Genomic DNA, 13530 nt, shown 5'->3' with positions numbered 1-13530 from the left:
TCACCATCCATCTTTATTTGGGCTTTAGTTTTTGTTGTTGATTTTTATTCCTTTGCTTGTTTATTTTGTTTCTCATTATATTCTCATTTGACAAAATGTACCCCTTTCCCATTGTTTGTAATAATTTTACCGCTTTTCTTTATATTGTCTATTAACTTAGAATAATTCAAGATAGATGTAAAGAGAAACATTTTCAAAAGAGCAAAAATATGCTTGATCCAACGTCGATCATTTTTTCCAAATAAGTTCAAATGAATGCAACGCTGGTGCTCAATCCAACGTTGAGTATCTCTTCCAATTAACTACAACTCTTTTCATGATCAACTTCAAACGCTTGATCCAACGTCAAGTCGTTTCTATGCGCGAAAATATTTTTCTTAAATAAACGAAATGAATGGACGAGCTGGAAGTATTTCCAATATTTTCCTAAATTAATCGAATATGAGACGCATAGCTTGGCAATTCAAATAATTGTGATTCGACCAAAACACTTTTAATTAAGGGAGTTTTGTTCAACTCAACAGACAGTAAATAAGCGAGCGGGAAGTATTTTCTATCTTTCTCACAAGTATTCGAACACATGTCGCATAGCTTGGCCATTTGATACTCACTCATTGTTAAAGAGTTAAAGACTAAACTCGTCTCACTCTTTTCAATAAACGAATTAAACAGGCGAGATGGAATAATTTCCAACCTTTTCCTAAGTGTTTGAATGCATACGGTATACATGGACATTTGGAACTTATGTGCGTATAAAATCAACCCAACTCATCAAACTTATTTTTTTGCCATTGCGAGACTCGTTGAAAACCTTTTTTCATAAACAAGTATGCTTTATCTATATCGAAGTGAAACAAGCCAAGGCTCCATCCTCCAAGAGCAAGCAACAGGCAAAGGTTTAATCACTTGATATGTCTAAAGTGTCGTTCTTTAAAAGAAATCAATTAATCCATGGTTTTTTACCATGAATTACGGAGCTCTGATTTTTTTCATTGCACCACGAGGATATGTAGTTCCTAGATTTTGAAATATCCCAATAATAAAAACCCCAAAAACATCTTCCTTTATTTATCTTTTTCTCTCATAATAAGTAGAAGATAGCAAGTAAACATCACTCTAACATCCGATCACGAGACTAACTAAACGGGGCCCATTGAGTACAATAGATGTGAGGGGTACGAATACCTTCCCCTTGCATAACTGACTCTGGGGCCATGTTTTGGTTGCGATGATCATCTCATCCTTAGTTCTTTGTGGGTTTTATCAATATTTTCTCTTTCCTTTTGAAATAAATAAAGTTCGGCGGCGACTCTGTTTTATTTCAAGCGTGCGATACGCTTGGGTATTTTTTGCACCTCGACATGGATAAAAACACAAATGAAGAGTTTTAGTGAGAGAATCTCTTCCATCTCTCTAAAACTAGGGTTTTCTCTAATTGGTGAGCTTTGCCTCCCCTCTTGTATGGGTTTCTCCTTTGTCATCGGAGCCTCTCCCTACCATTATGGAGGTCGTCTTCTCTTCAATGGAGGTTTTCCCCCATTGTAAGTTTTTCTGCATTTCATCTTTGTTGGATCCATGCCTTATTCTAACTTCAACCACCATTAAGTGATTCATCCTCTCCATCAACAACCATCAAATACTTGCAACTCCAAAATCATCTAAACCAACCAATGGGTCAAAGTGGTACGGACATGGAAAACGACATCCACCAGAGCCTCTACCAGTGGAAGATATGAATCTTCTAAGATTTTGTGTTTGTGTTCCTGTAATGCTTACTATTATTATATTTGTGTTGTTCTTGTTTATGTTGTTTGTGTTGTTTAGGTTGTTTTAAGTATGTACTCGTGGTGTTTGATGAAATGTCTCAAAGAAACTTGGATGAATGAGGTATAATTATAATTAAGAATCTAACAATGGTGGTTGCAAATTAAACTCTCTTTTCCAATCAACAAATGATTCCTCCATTTAGTGAGTTTAATCAAACTTGAGAAACTGTATAATCGAACTGCGCGTCACAGAGCTAAAAAAATGAGTTGTAACAGGATAGATTTAAAGATTGTGGTTCCTAAAATCACTTATCACCAGTGGAAGGAATTTTCTTGGTTGCTTGGATCAAGGAATATGATTGATAAATCTCTATTGATTTTTCTAAATTCTTAAAGTTTATTGATGTTCATAGCTTGGTTGGCTTAATTATTAATGTTATTTTTAGAAAGTGTGTGGAAAATGCCCTAACACAATATCTTTAACTTTGCTTGTACGTTCTCTATTTCATCTAATGCATGAACATGTTTATTGTCAAAAAATAATTAATGTCCAATCTTCTTTTTCATTCTTCTTCTTTGATTAATTTTGCTATCCAATTATGTATGGTTCTCAATATTATTGTAATGCCATAGTTTTCTAGTACTAAACATTATTCTACTAATGATATATTAATGGTCTAATGAGATGATTAGCAAGTTTAATCTCACAAATTAGAAAAGAATGGCATGGTTAGCAAATTGGATGTAATGCCATGGGCATTATTATGCATTTTTCTCATGTCCAATATATAAGTTAATTGAAGAAGGTTTTGTGGCATTAATTTTGCTGAAATGTGATTCTTAACTGATGTTGAGTAAGATGTTGAAACATCTTGACCAACTATCATAACAAGCTCGGCCTGTGTTTTGACAAATGTTCTGCCAGTTGTTGTGACATCCTACACCAGAACATTCTGACAGTTCAAATTGATTTTTTATCCTTGAAAAATTTGATTGAAAAATATGAGAATCTGGAATATTCAGATACTCATTACAGGTGTAAAGAATCAAAGAATGTATAGGACAAATGCAAATTTGTTTTGGTTTTTAGAAAAAGAATATTTGAAATTTCTTTTAGAAAACTAATATTTGATTTGATGTGTTACTATTTTGTGTGAAGATCTTGTAGCTGTTTCAAAAAGGAGAAAATTGAATTTGTTTTAGAGTCCAAGCCCATTCAGCTAGAGTCTATAAATAAGGATTTGAGAAACCTAATTTTGCAAGCATTCAAAAATAAAAACTATGTGTGCAAAATAAGGATTGTTGTTTTGGGAGTCCTTCAAGTTCTTCGTGTGTTTTGTTCTTTGTGTCACTCATATATCTTTTGATACATTAAGGTGGACGTGTGTTCGCACTCTTTAAGCTTTTAAGTAAAAGAGTTGAGTATTATTCTTGATCAAAGCTTTTAAGCAAGATCAAGTATTGTTCTTAGTTAAGGTTTTTGACTCAATATTGTTTATTTGAAAGTGTAATCTTTCTATTTGGTTCTTTTGGTCATGAGGTGTGTAACTGTTGTTTATCACTACGGTGATTGAAAGTGAAATGTCGATTTCTTATATATAGATGATTAGTTCTATGTAGAAGTTGCATAGGTAGTGATTAGGAGAAAAGTTGTAAATGGAGACTGTATAGACTTTGAATTAGTACTGCTAATAATAGATTTCCTTCCTGACTTGGTAGTCCTTAGATTAGGTGTTGCTTTACTAAACTGAATCAACAATTCCTTGTGTTATTTATCATTTTGCATTTAATTTTTAGTTTTAACAATTATGTTGTAAGTCGGCAGATGTTATAACATCTGTCTTGACAGTGTGTGGTAGAACATTTGTCTTGACATTTGTTATGTAAGTGTCACAATTTCAATTGGCATCAGAGCAGGCACCATGTTCTGTTTATTGGATGAGCTCCAAGAAAAATATTTTTCAGTACTATAGATAAAAAAGGAGGATACAACAACAAATCACCCATGTTGGATGATTCTAATTATGACTAGTGGAAAATCAGAATGGTTGCTTTTTAAAAATCTATGAAAAGCCAGGCTTGAAAAGCTGTTTTAAAAAGATGTGAACATCCTGTTAATAAAGACAAAGAAGGGAATGTAAATAAAGTAATTGAACGATACAAAATTTGGAATAAAAATATGCTCCCTCCGTCCCACAAAGAGTGACTCAAGCCACCATTTCACACAGATTAAAAAAAGTGGTTAAAAGTAAGAGATAATATTATTTTTACTATACTACCCTTATTATCTATTGGAAATGATAAAAATTTTATTAATTAGTGGGTAAAATTGGAAAAGGTGTCTTGGAAATTAAAATAGGTCACACCATTTTATTCCAAATGGGTCACTAATTAATTAAATATGTAAATTTAGTAATCGATTTGGTTCACAATGAGATTGGTGACAAAAGTAGACAAAAATGAAGAAGGATTAGACTAATTTAAAATTAAAAATCAATAATGGAATGAATAAAAGGTTATGTAACTTATGTGAGAAAGTATAGTCATCAGTTTGAGTTTGATTCCTCTATTATCATTAGTTGAGTGAACAGAATTAAAAACAAATGTTTTTTTTTAACTTGATTTGCTAGTTTAATTAATCTTTTCTCATCCGCTTATATCCCTAATAAAAAGGCAAGCAGGTGATATCTGATTATTTGAATACTCAAATATTAAAACCATATTTTTATACCATATAAAAATACAAACAACATTGCATATAATAAAATTATGATAGCAACCACACACAACAAATAGTGAACAAATACTTCAGTTGGTGCCCGTATGTATGTGACTTAAATACGGTTACTATGCGGATATAGTTCTTTCTAAACCCCAGTACCTAGATACCATTGTCCATACTAAGTACACAACCATCAAAACACGTGTTGTGACAAGAACAACTTGCTTAGTGAGCAAAGACATACTTTTCTCACTCAAGAAATATTATCAAGTCCAGAATGCAGGAAAAAAATCACTTAAAACATGGTACAAACTATATTTTCGTTTATATCTCAACAAACCTAGCAAGGAGCACACATTAGGAGTACGGATTTAGATTAAATTATAAAAAGCCAAGTCAATGCACGCAAAACCAATTACACCTATATGCCAAAATGAATTGCATTCGAGTTGTTATAAAGTATAAAATTCACGAAAATAATCGAAAAACTAGTCAAAATTTCCCATTTTACATCCAATCCATTCTATTCAAATATCAAATTAAAGTCCCAGTAGGAATCATTGTAATTGCCGGTTGCTTAGCTGTGCCATCTTCAATCAAGTTTACCTCATCTGGACAATTCCAGCACTGATCAGCTTCTGGATCTTGTCCATCACGCCCGGGTTCTTGGTATGTTCCTGTGCAGCCTTGGGATTTTCCTGGAAGTCAACCAATACCTGCATACAAATCCAACTCGTATAAGTACTTTTTATTATTGTAACAACACATTATAACCATTATGCACCCAAGACAAAAGAGCAAACCTGTCGCATAACAGGGTCTTGAAGAATATTCTGTATCTCTGGATCTGACATTGCCTTGGCCTGCAAGATAACAATATATAAATATTAAGAACACATTTAAATTAAAAAAATTTATTGGGAAAGATTTTCACACAATATAACAAACCTGTCTATCCTTCAACTCTTCAGGACTCAAATCTCCACGGCTGGCTCTGTTAATTTGTTGTACACACCTGAATTGGATATTACATGAGTAAACATACTTGCAGTCAATAACAAGGAAACTTAAAATATTACACATATTGCAGGGACTTTGACCGACATCATTCATACCTTGAAATGCCATCAAGCAACTCCTGATTGTTGGCATCATGTTTCAACCCCTCCTTATATGTTTCCAAAGCCTTTTCATATTCTTTCATGAAAAACTGAACCGCACCTTTCCTGGTATAACCCTTTGTGAAGGTTGGATCAAGCTCAATGCACTTCTCTGCATCCTTTAAACCTTCAGGCATTGCCCCCAGTTTGGTGTAGCATGCAGCTCTGTTACTATAAGCCTGAAAAAAATAAAGAATTCAACACATTAGGAACCACATTAACACAACCACCAGGATCGCTATTTGCATTCAAAAAATATGAGTACCCTAGGATCTTTTGGGTTTCTTCTTAGAGACTCGGTGTAATGCTTAATAGCTTCAGGATACTTCTGCTGCTTAAAGAATTCATTCCCTGCATGTCAATGATAACAAAGTCAACAAATAAGATAAAGTCAAAAGATATTAAGGTTTAGAGGTTCAGAAAAGAATGTTTGCAGGAAATGAAGAACCTGGAAGATCAGACTAAGAGATAGTACCTTTTTCCCGCTCCTCGTCAGCCAAATTTGGATCGAAGTATTCTTGTTGTTCTAATTCTTTCTTAGCCTTTTCAGCTTCATTAAGTTTCTTTAGGGTGTCTGGGTTGCGGTGCTCTGTAAGTGCTTTTTGGAAAGTCTCAATGACAGGTTCATAATCTTTGGAGCATTTTGCCGTTTTGCCCATAGCAGTCCCCTTCCTTGTCAAAGCTCTTGCTACCATCTTGTAGTCTGATCGTAGCTCTCGCCCTCTTTCAACTGCCTGGTCACAATCTTCAATGCAATCCTCGTACTGAAAGGATTCAAGGTTTATGGGTCAGAATGCAAATCAAAGGTAATAGTCTTTACAAGCTGCATTATGGCTAGAAAGGCATACAGCCCCAAGCACATAGCCCCAGAGATGAGAAGCTCATGTAGAAATTGGTCAGTTGAGCACAAAAACGAAAATAATTGACAGCATCTATGCAATCTAGATATCAACAGTTCACCCACAAACAAAACAACAATCTAAAAAAGGTTTAATAGCATACTTAACAGGTTGCTTCTATAAAATAATAGTTGTAGCTAAGGCTAAGATGTACTTTCGTTCCTAAGTACAACTGGTTTGAGCTAGTTGATCTAAGGATTGAAGGAGTTGGAGGTCATAGGTTCAATCCTGCAAAGGATACTAACAATTTGCCATTCAAAAACAAATGTTTCAATGCAATATAACTAATTACAACTTATCTCTAATCGCGATACAAAGTAAAAGTTTTGACTTTACAATTTAAACTATATACTTGTAAGTGACAGGACCAAATTGAAAACTTATGTCTCACACAAAACAATAGTACCTCTAATCAATGCAATTCACATTGGGCTATAATGGCAGCAGTTCACAGGATAAATGTTGAACACAACTGAAGGTATACAACAGGCTAAGATTAAACACTATATCACCTAGGTACCAAACTTAACAGGCTAAATGGAAACAAACAGAAACCCAATACAAGCATACATATATACATAAACAAATAATATTAAAAGCACAAAAGCTTTCATACCTTTCCCATCTCCAAATACACAGCAGCACGGTTGGTGAGGAACGATATATCTTCATCATCCAATTCCAAAGCTTTTGAGTAATGATGAATCGCGGTATCAAAATCCTTCTTTTTGTAAGCCGCATTACCAGCCTCCTTTTCCTTCTGTGCCTCAGCCTTTCTCTGCTTTGCTTCCTTCTCCTCATCAGCCTCTTCCATGGGCTCAGGCTCCGGCTCAGGCTGCTTAGGAGGCTCGGCTTCAGCTGCTCTCTTCCTCTCAGAAGAAGAGGAAGAAGGCGTATCAGGCATATCCACATCATCACCAGCAGTTCCAAGCTTAACATTAAGCAAAACCCCAAAAGCTTGCATAACTCTCTGATCCTTCAAATACAAATTCAGATTATTCGGATTCTTCTGAATGTCTTGCATCATCTTCACAAAATCAGGTTGTTGAAGAAAAACCCTAGTTGTAGGATCAGCCGTCAGCTTAGCCCACATCTCAGGACCGCTGAAAGCATCTCCAAAGGGATTAGCCGGCGCAGAACGTGACCTAGCCGCAGCCGAAGCCGCGGCTTTCTCCGCATCGGCTAACCCTGATTTAAGCGGCTCATTAGTAGGGTCAAAATCAAGACCTTTCTTGTACGAAGCAATAGCGTCATCGAATTGAGATAAGCCGAGATGAGCGGCTCCGAGCCGGCTGTAGCCTTTCACCCAGTTGGGTTTGAGCTCGACGGTTTTCTTGGCGTCGGCTAAAGCTTCGGTGTATTTCTGGAGAGAAGCATAAGCTGCGGATCGGTTGGAATAGAGGACGTGGTTGTCGGGGGCGAGATCGATGGCTTCAGAGAAGTGGCGGATGGCGGTTGGAAAGTCGCCGGAAGAAAATGCAGCGTTGCCTTTGGCTTTGGCTTCTTCGGCCATAGATGGATCGGAGTTAATTGAAAGGGTTTTTGGTTTTTTGCGAGAAGGAAGAAGGAAAGAAAGGGTTTACTTTGTTAGAGAGATTAGAGAGAGAAAGAGAGAGTAGTTATAGATGTAATTGGGTGGTTTGGTTAACTAGAGAGTTCTACAAGGGCCTAGGGGGTTATGGTTCTCGAATGTTCTATTAATAAAGACCAGTATTTTGCAGAAAAAAAAATTTAAATAACAAGGTTTAAAAAAAAAAAATACCAAAAAAACAAGTTTTTCAAAAAATTTACCAAAGTGTCTAGGTTTTGAAGACCCCTGGAGTATGCGCCAAATGAATTGGCGCATTAGTATAAAAATTAGGAGTATGCGCCATATGGTTTGGCGCAAATGTGAATTTTTTTATTTTTTATTTTTTTTACTTTTCAACATTTACGCCAAATGGATTGGCTAACTCAAAAAATTTTATACTAATGCGCCAAATGGTTTGGCGCATACTCTAGGGGGTCCTGCAAAACCTAGACATTTTGGTAAATTTTTTGAAAACCTTGTTTTTTATCTAATTTTTTTTATAAACATTGTTATTTAAATTTTTTCATCTATTTTGCAACTCAATCAAACTCTATTTTCTAATTTAAAATAGTGTATTAGATTGAGATTTCAATAGATTTAAAAAGATTTTTTATTAAGAAATTATGATATTCTAATAAGATTTTTCTAGAATTTAAATATAATGTATGAGATTTAATTAAATAAATTATGTTTTTTTTATTTATTTTTAAAATAATAAAATTGATCGGGATTTCTGATAATTTATTTAAAAAAATCTTGATGTTTAAAATAAATTTTAAACTAAAATATTTAATATGATCAACACAATTATTATTGATCCGAAAAGTCGGGATCACTCTTTTTTGAAGTGTAAGGCGGTGGAGATGGTTTGGAGGGAGGTTGCTCTCGGTAAGCCGTGGAAAAATTTGGAAGAATAGTGTTTATCGTGTTTCATGGATTGGTATTCTTTAAAAAAAAAAAAAAAGTGAAAGAAGGTAAATTAGGAGTGGTGTGACTAACGATAGTGTGGATTATTTGATTAAGGACTATTAGAATGTATACTTTACTATTGGGCCTATGTTGTAATAAGTTGTAATGGGCTTGACCCAATAGCTACTAGTTGGCCCATTAGTTTATCAGTTTACAGTTTTAGATTAGGTATATACTTATCCTCTTAAAACTGATTCAGTTGGTTAACCATATACTTTTGTAACTGTGTAACAATAATCAAGAAGCTATCGTCTTCTTCATTCAATAAGAAAATGCTGAGCTTTTCTGTTTCCAATATGGTATCAATCGCCTAGATCCTCAAACACCTTCCGCCATTCTTTTTCACTCTCTGAGCTATTGCATCTCTGCAAAGCTCACTCACCCTTTCTGTTCCTTTCCCGTCTTCTCAGTTGCAACTCGTGCGCCGTATCATCAAAGCTTTAGAGAAGCTTCATCCATGGCGGCCTCAACGGAACATTCAGATTCGCAACCGCAACACACACTGACACAAGGATCGCCGTTTGCAAACTCCTCCAATCACACAGTGTTTGGACCCAAACTCTCTATCAAACTCCAAGAGAAGAACTTCCTCTTATGGAATCAGCAAGTTGAAGGTATCATTCTTGCACACAAACTTCACCGATTTGTAGTTAGTCCTCAAATCCCTGCTATGTTCAAGAACGACGAAGATCGTCGTGCCAACATCAGATATGAGGAATACGAAGCGTGGATAGTGCAAGATCAGGCTCTCTTCACATGGCTTCTTTCAACAATTTCTGAAGCCGTGCTTCCTCGTGTGCTGTCTTGCAAGCATTCTTACCAGATCTGGGAGCAAATCCACAAATACTTCACTGCAGTGATGAAGGCCAAGGTGCATCAACTCAGGGCAGAACTCAAGATTACGAAGAAATCAAATCGTTCAATATCAGAGTTTGTGCTCAGGATACGTGTTATAGCAGATGCCTTACTTGCTGTTGGTGAGCCAATCTCTGAAAGAGATCAAATTGATACCATTCTCCGAGGATTACCAGAGGAGTATAATCCGTTTATCATGATGGTTTATGGCAAATTGGAACCACCAACGCTATATGAAATTGAAGCACTCTTATATGTGCAAGAAGCTCAGCTTGACAAATATCGTCAAGAACTGACTCTCGCAAATGCCACAGCAATATCGCACACTCTGAAGACAGTTACAATCCCAAACCCACCAGAGGTGGTTCCCAGCAGCTTCGAGGAAGAGGTAACTTCAGAGCTCGTGGTCGTGGCAGAGCTCGCACAAGCTACACAACTGGTAATAGGCCAACATGCCAACTATGTGGCAAGTATGGCCACGCTGCCATGGACTGCTGGCACAGATATGATGAAAACTTTGAGCCAGTTGCAGCAAAGAACACCACTTCCAATCAACAGGAGCAGTCTAAGAGTGAGAAGAAAGATCAGGAGTCTAACTCTATTCAAGCTTCAGCCTTTCTAGCTCATCAGGATGACCTTCAAATCCCAACAAACCTTGAATCTCAAGCTTGGTTTGCTGACTCAGGTGCTTCTCACCACTTAACTCCTCATAACTTTATTATGCAACACACACAGAAATACAAGGGTACAAATCAGGTACTTGTTGGTAATGGACAAGGCCTTTATATCGACTCCATAGGCCTAGCAGAAATCAAATCTCATTTAGCACCTCACACCACTTTAGCCCTTAAACACTTACTTCATGTGCCTAGTATCACTCGGAATCTTATGTCTGTTTCCAAATTTGCCAAAGATAATGATGTCTTTTTTGAGGTTCATGCTAATAATTGCTTTGTCAAATCTCAGGTATCTAAGGAGGTTCTTTTAGAAGGATTTCTGTATACCAGTGGACTGTATTGTTTCTCAACCTTGCAAGTGGGGTCTTCTACTCATCTTGCAGCCAACACTGCAGAAGTATCTTCTCAAGAAAGGTCACATGGTTCTTCTGTCTTTTCTTCAAATAATCTGGCTCTTTGGCATAATAGGCTAGGCCACACCAATGTAGTTTCCCTTAAATCTGTGTTAAAACTTTGTAATATTTATTTTTCAAATAAAGAATGTGTTGGAGTTTGTAGTTCCTGTTGTAGTGGAAAGTCACATAGACTACATGCTCCTTTATCTCAAACTGTGTATTCTAATCCTTTTGAACTTGTTCATGTTGATCTATGGGGACCCTCCCCCAATGTGTCTAGACAAGGTTATTACTACTATATGGCTGTTGTTGACACTTACACAAAATACACATGGTTGTATCTATTAAAACAAAAGTCTAAATCTTTAAGTGTTTTCAAACAGTTTATGACATATGTGCAAACACAATTCAATGTCCAAGTCAAGGCAGTCCAAACTGACTTTGGTGGTGAATTTAGGCCTTTCACAAAATTCTTAAGTGAATTAGGGGTGCTACATAGATTAACTTGTCCACACACTTCACACCAAAATGGTACAGTTGAAAGGAAGCACAGAACCATACTAGAAATGGGCCTCACCCTATTAGCTCATGCTAAAATACCAGTTGAATTTTGGGATCATGGGTTCTCTGATGCTGTTTACTTGTTGAATAGACTACCCACCTCAAATTCCCTACAATTTACCTCACCCTATCATGCCCTGGTTAAGACACTTCCTGATTACAAACACATTAGGACCTTTGGTTGTCTATGCTTCCCTCACCTCAGACCATTCAATAAACACAAACTGCAACTTAGGAGCTCTGAGTGTGTATATTTGGGCATCTCCCCACATCACAAAGGCTACAGTAGAGAAGGAAAATTTTTTATTTCTAAAGATGTTGTTTTTGATGAATTCAAATTTCCCTTTCAGTCTTTTACAGGGACCACAGCTGCAGCCTTTGATGTCAGCTCCTATAGTCCTCCTTCTGCACCTAGACTGGTGCTACTGCAGAATAGCTCAAAGAGCTGTCCCAATCATAACAATATACAGCCTGCACACCCTAATTCTGCTCAGCCTACACAAACTGCCAACACTGTCAATCAGCCTGGCAATACTTTAGCTGCAGGTACATCTACTTTCACCACTGCTCCTACTAATATCCAGGAGTCCTTACCTAACAATTCTGCACAACCAAACATTGATATCCCTATCACTCATACTGATACCACCACAAACCTTGACCTTCATAGCAATATTAGTCAAAATGACCTCACTGAGCCACAGTCCTCTTCTTTACCTAACAGTCCTGAGACTTTTTCCCCACTTCCCAACCTTTCTACTTCTCCTATTCCCACCAATATTCCTAAAACATCCTCTGTACTCAATTCCCATCCCATGGTAACAAGAGGCAAAATAGGGAACTTGAAACCTAAGGCATTCCTTGCTCATACAACCCCCACCACAGTCAAACAAGCTCTAACACAACCACATTGGTTTGAAGCTATGCAGCTTGAATACAATGCCCTGGTTGCCAAGAATACTTGGACACTCACTTCTCTTCCATATCATAGAAAAGCCATAGGCTGCAAATGGGTGTTCAAAGTGAAGGAAAGTACTGATGGCTCTCTCAACAAGTACAAAGCCAGACTTGTGGCAAGAGGTTTCAATCAGCAGTATGGATTTGACTATCATGAAACCTTCTCCCCTGTAGTCAAACCAGCCACAATTAAGGTGCTCATCACTCTAACTCTAACATATCAGTGGGAAGTACAACAAGTTGACATCAACAATGCCTTCTTAAATGGTTCTCTTGAAGAAGAAGTCTATATGACTCAACCTCCAGGGTTTGAAACTGCAGAAAGGCACCTGGTATGTAAGCTGAACAGATCAATCTATGGTCTCAAACAGGCCCCTCGATCATGGTATGAAAAACTTTATCAAACTCTCTTAAACTTTGGCTTTGTGGCAAGCAAATGTGATCACTCCTTATTCATCTATAACCATCATGGTATCTCTCTCTATACATTAGTATATGTAGATGACATTCTCATTACAGGATCGTCTTCCACATTAATTCACAAGCTGATTTCTGAGCTCCATAATCAGTTTGCATTGAAACAACTAGGAAAACCTGAATACTTTCTAGGATTGGAAGTGAAGTATCAAGCCAATGGTTCCCTAGTTCTAACACAAACAAAATACATTCGTGATCTTCTTAGCAGAGTAAATATGGAAGATGCTAATGGTGTAGCTGCTCCTATGTTTAGTCACTACAAACCCAGTAAGTTTGGCACTGACACTATGAAGGATCCACCGTTGTATCATTCTATTGTAGGTGCTCTTCAATATATCACCCACACACGGCCTGACATAGCTTATGCTGTAAACAAAGCTTGCCAATTTATGTCTATTCCTCTTGACAGCCATTGTAGCATGGTCAAACGCATCTTACGTTATCTCAGTGGCACAGCTGAATTTGGCCTTCTGTTGTCTCCAGCAAAACTCAATCAAAATCTGTCTATACGTGCATATAGTG

General features: G+C 36.8%; 1 protein-coding gene across 1 annotated transcript; it reads right to left on the bottom strand.

Annotated features, from left to right (window-relative positions):
- Nucleotides 1–4864: 4864 nt before the first annotated feature.
- LOC131652393 (hsp70-Hsp90 organizing protein 3) lies at nt 4865–8220 on the bottom strand. Its single transcript, XM_058922241.1, has 7 exons — nt 7164–8220; nt 6124–6412; nt 5914–5999; nt 5604–5827; nt 5437–5503; nt 5292–5351; nt 4865–5204 (listed from the first exon to the last, which is right to left on the bottom strand). Exons 1-7 carry the CDS (start codon nt 8058–8060, stop codon nt 5091–5093), a joined length of 1737 nt encoding a protein of 578 aa, XP_058778224.1. The 5' UTR covers nt 8061–8220; the 3' UTR covers nt 4865–5090.
- Nucleotides 8221–13530: the final 5310 nt, after the last annotated feature.

The sequence above is a fragment of the Vicia villosa genome, linkage group LG2, assembly GCF_029867415.1.
Source record: "Vicia villosa cultivar HV-30 ecotype Madison, WI linkage group LG2, Vvil1.0, whole genome shotgun sequence".
In the NCBI taxonomy this organism is placed as follows: Eukaryota; Viridiplantae; Streptophyta; class Magnoliopsida; order Fabales; family Fabaceae; genus Vicia; species Vicia villosa.
The sequence above is the reverse complement of the archived record's forward strand: the minus strand, read 5'-3'. Positions and strand labels throughout refer to the sequence as shown.

Excerpts from the sequence above, each read along its gene's own strand:
- LOC131652393 (XM_058922241.1), bottom strand. The coding sequence starts at position 8,060 with ATGGCCGAAGAAGCCAAAGCCAAAGGCAACGCTGCATTTTCTTCCGGC. Across the intron at positions 6,000-6,123 it reads TGACGAGGAGCGGGAAAAAG|GGAATGAATTCTTTAAGCAG; the intron begins GTACTATCTCTT and ends ATTGACATGCAG. Across the intron at positions 5,504-5,603 it reads TTGCTTGATGGCATTTCAAG|GTGTGTACAACAAATTAACA; the intron begins GTATGAATGATG and ends TATCCAATTCAG.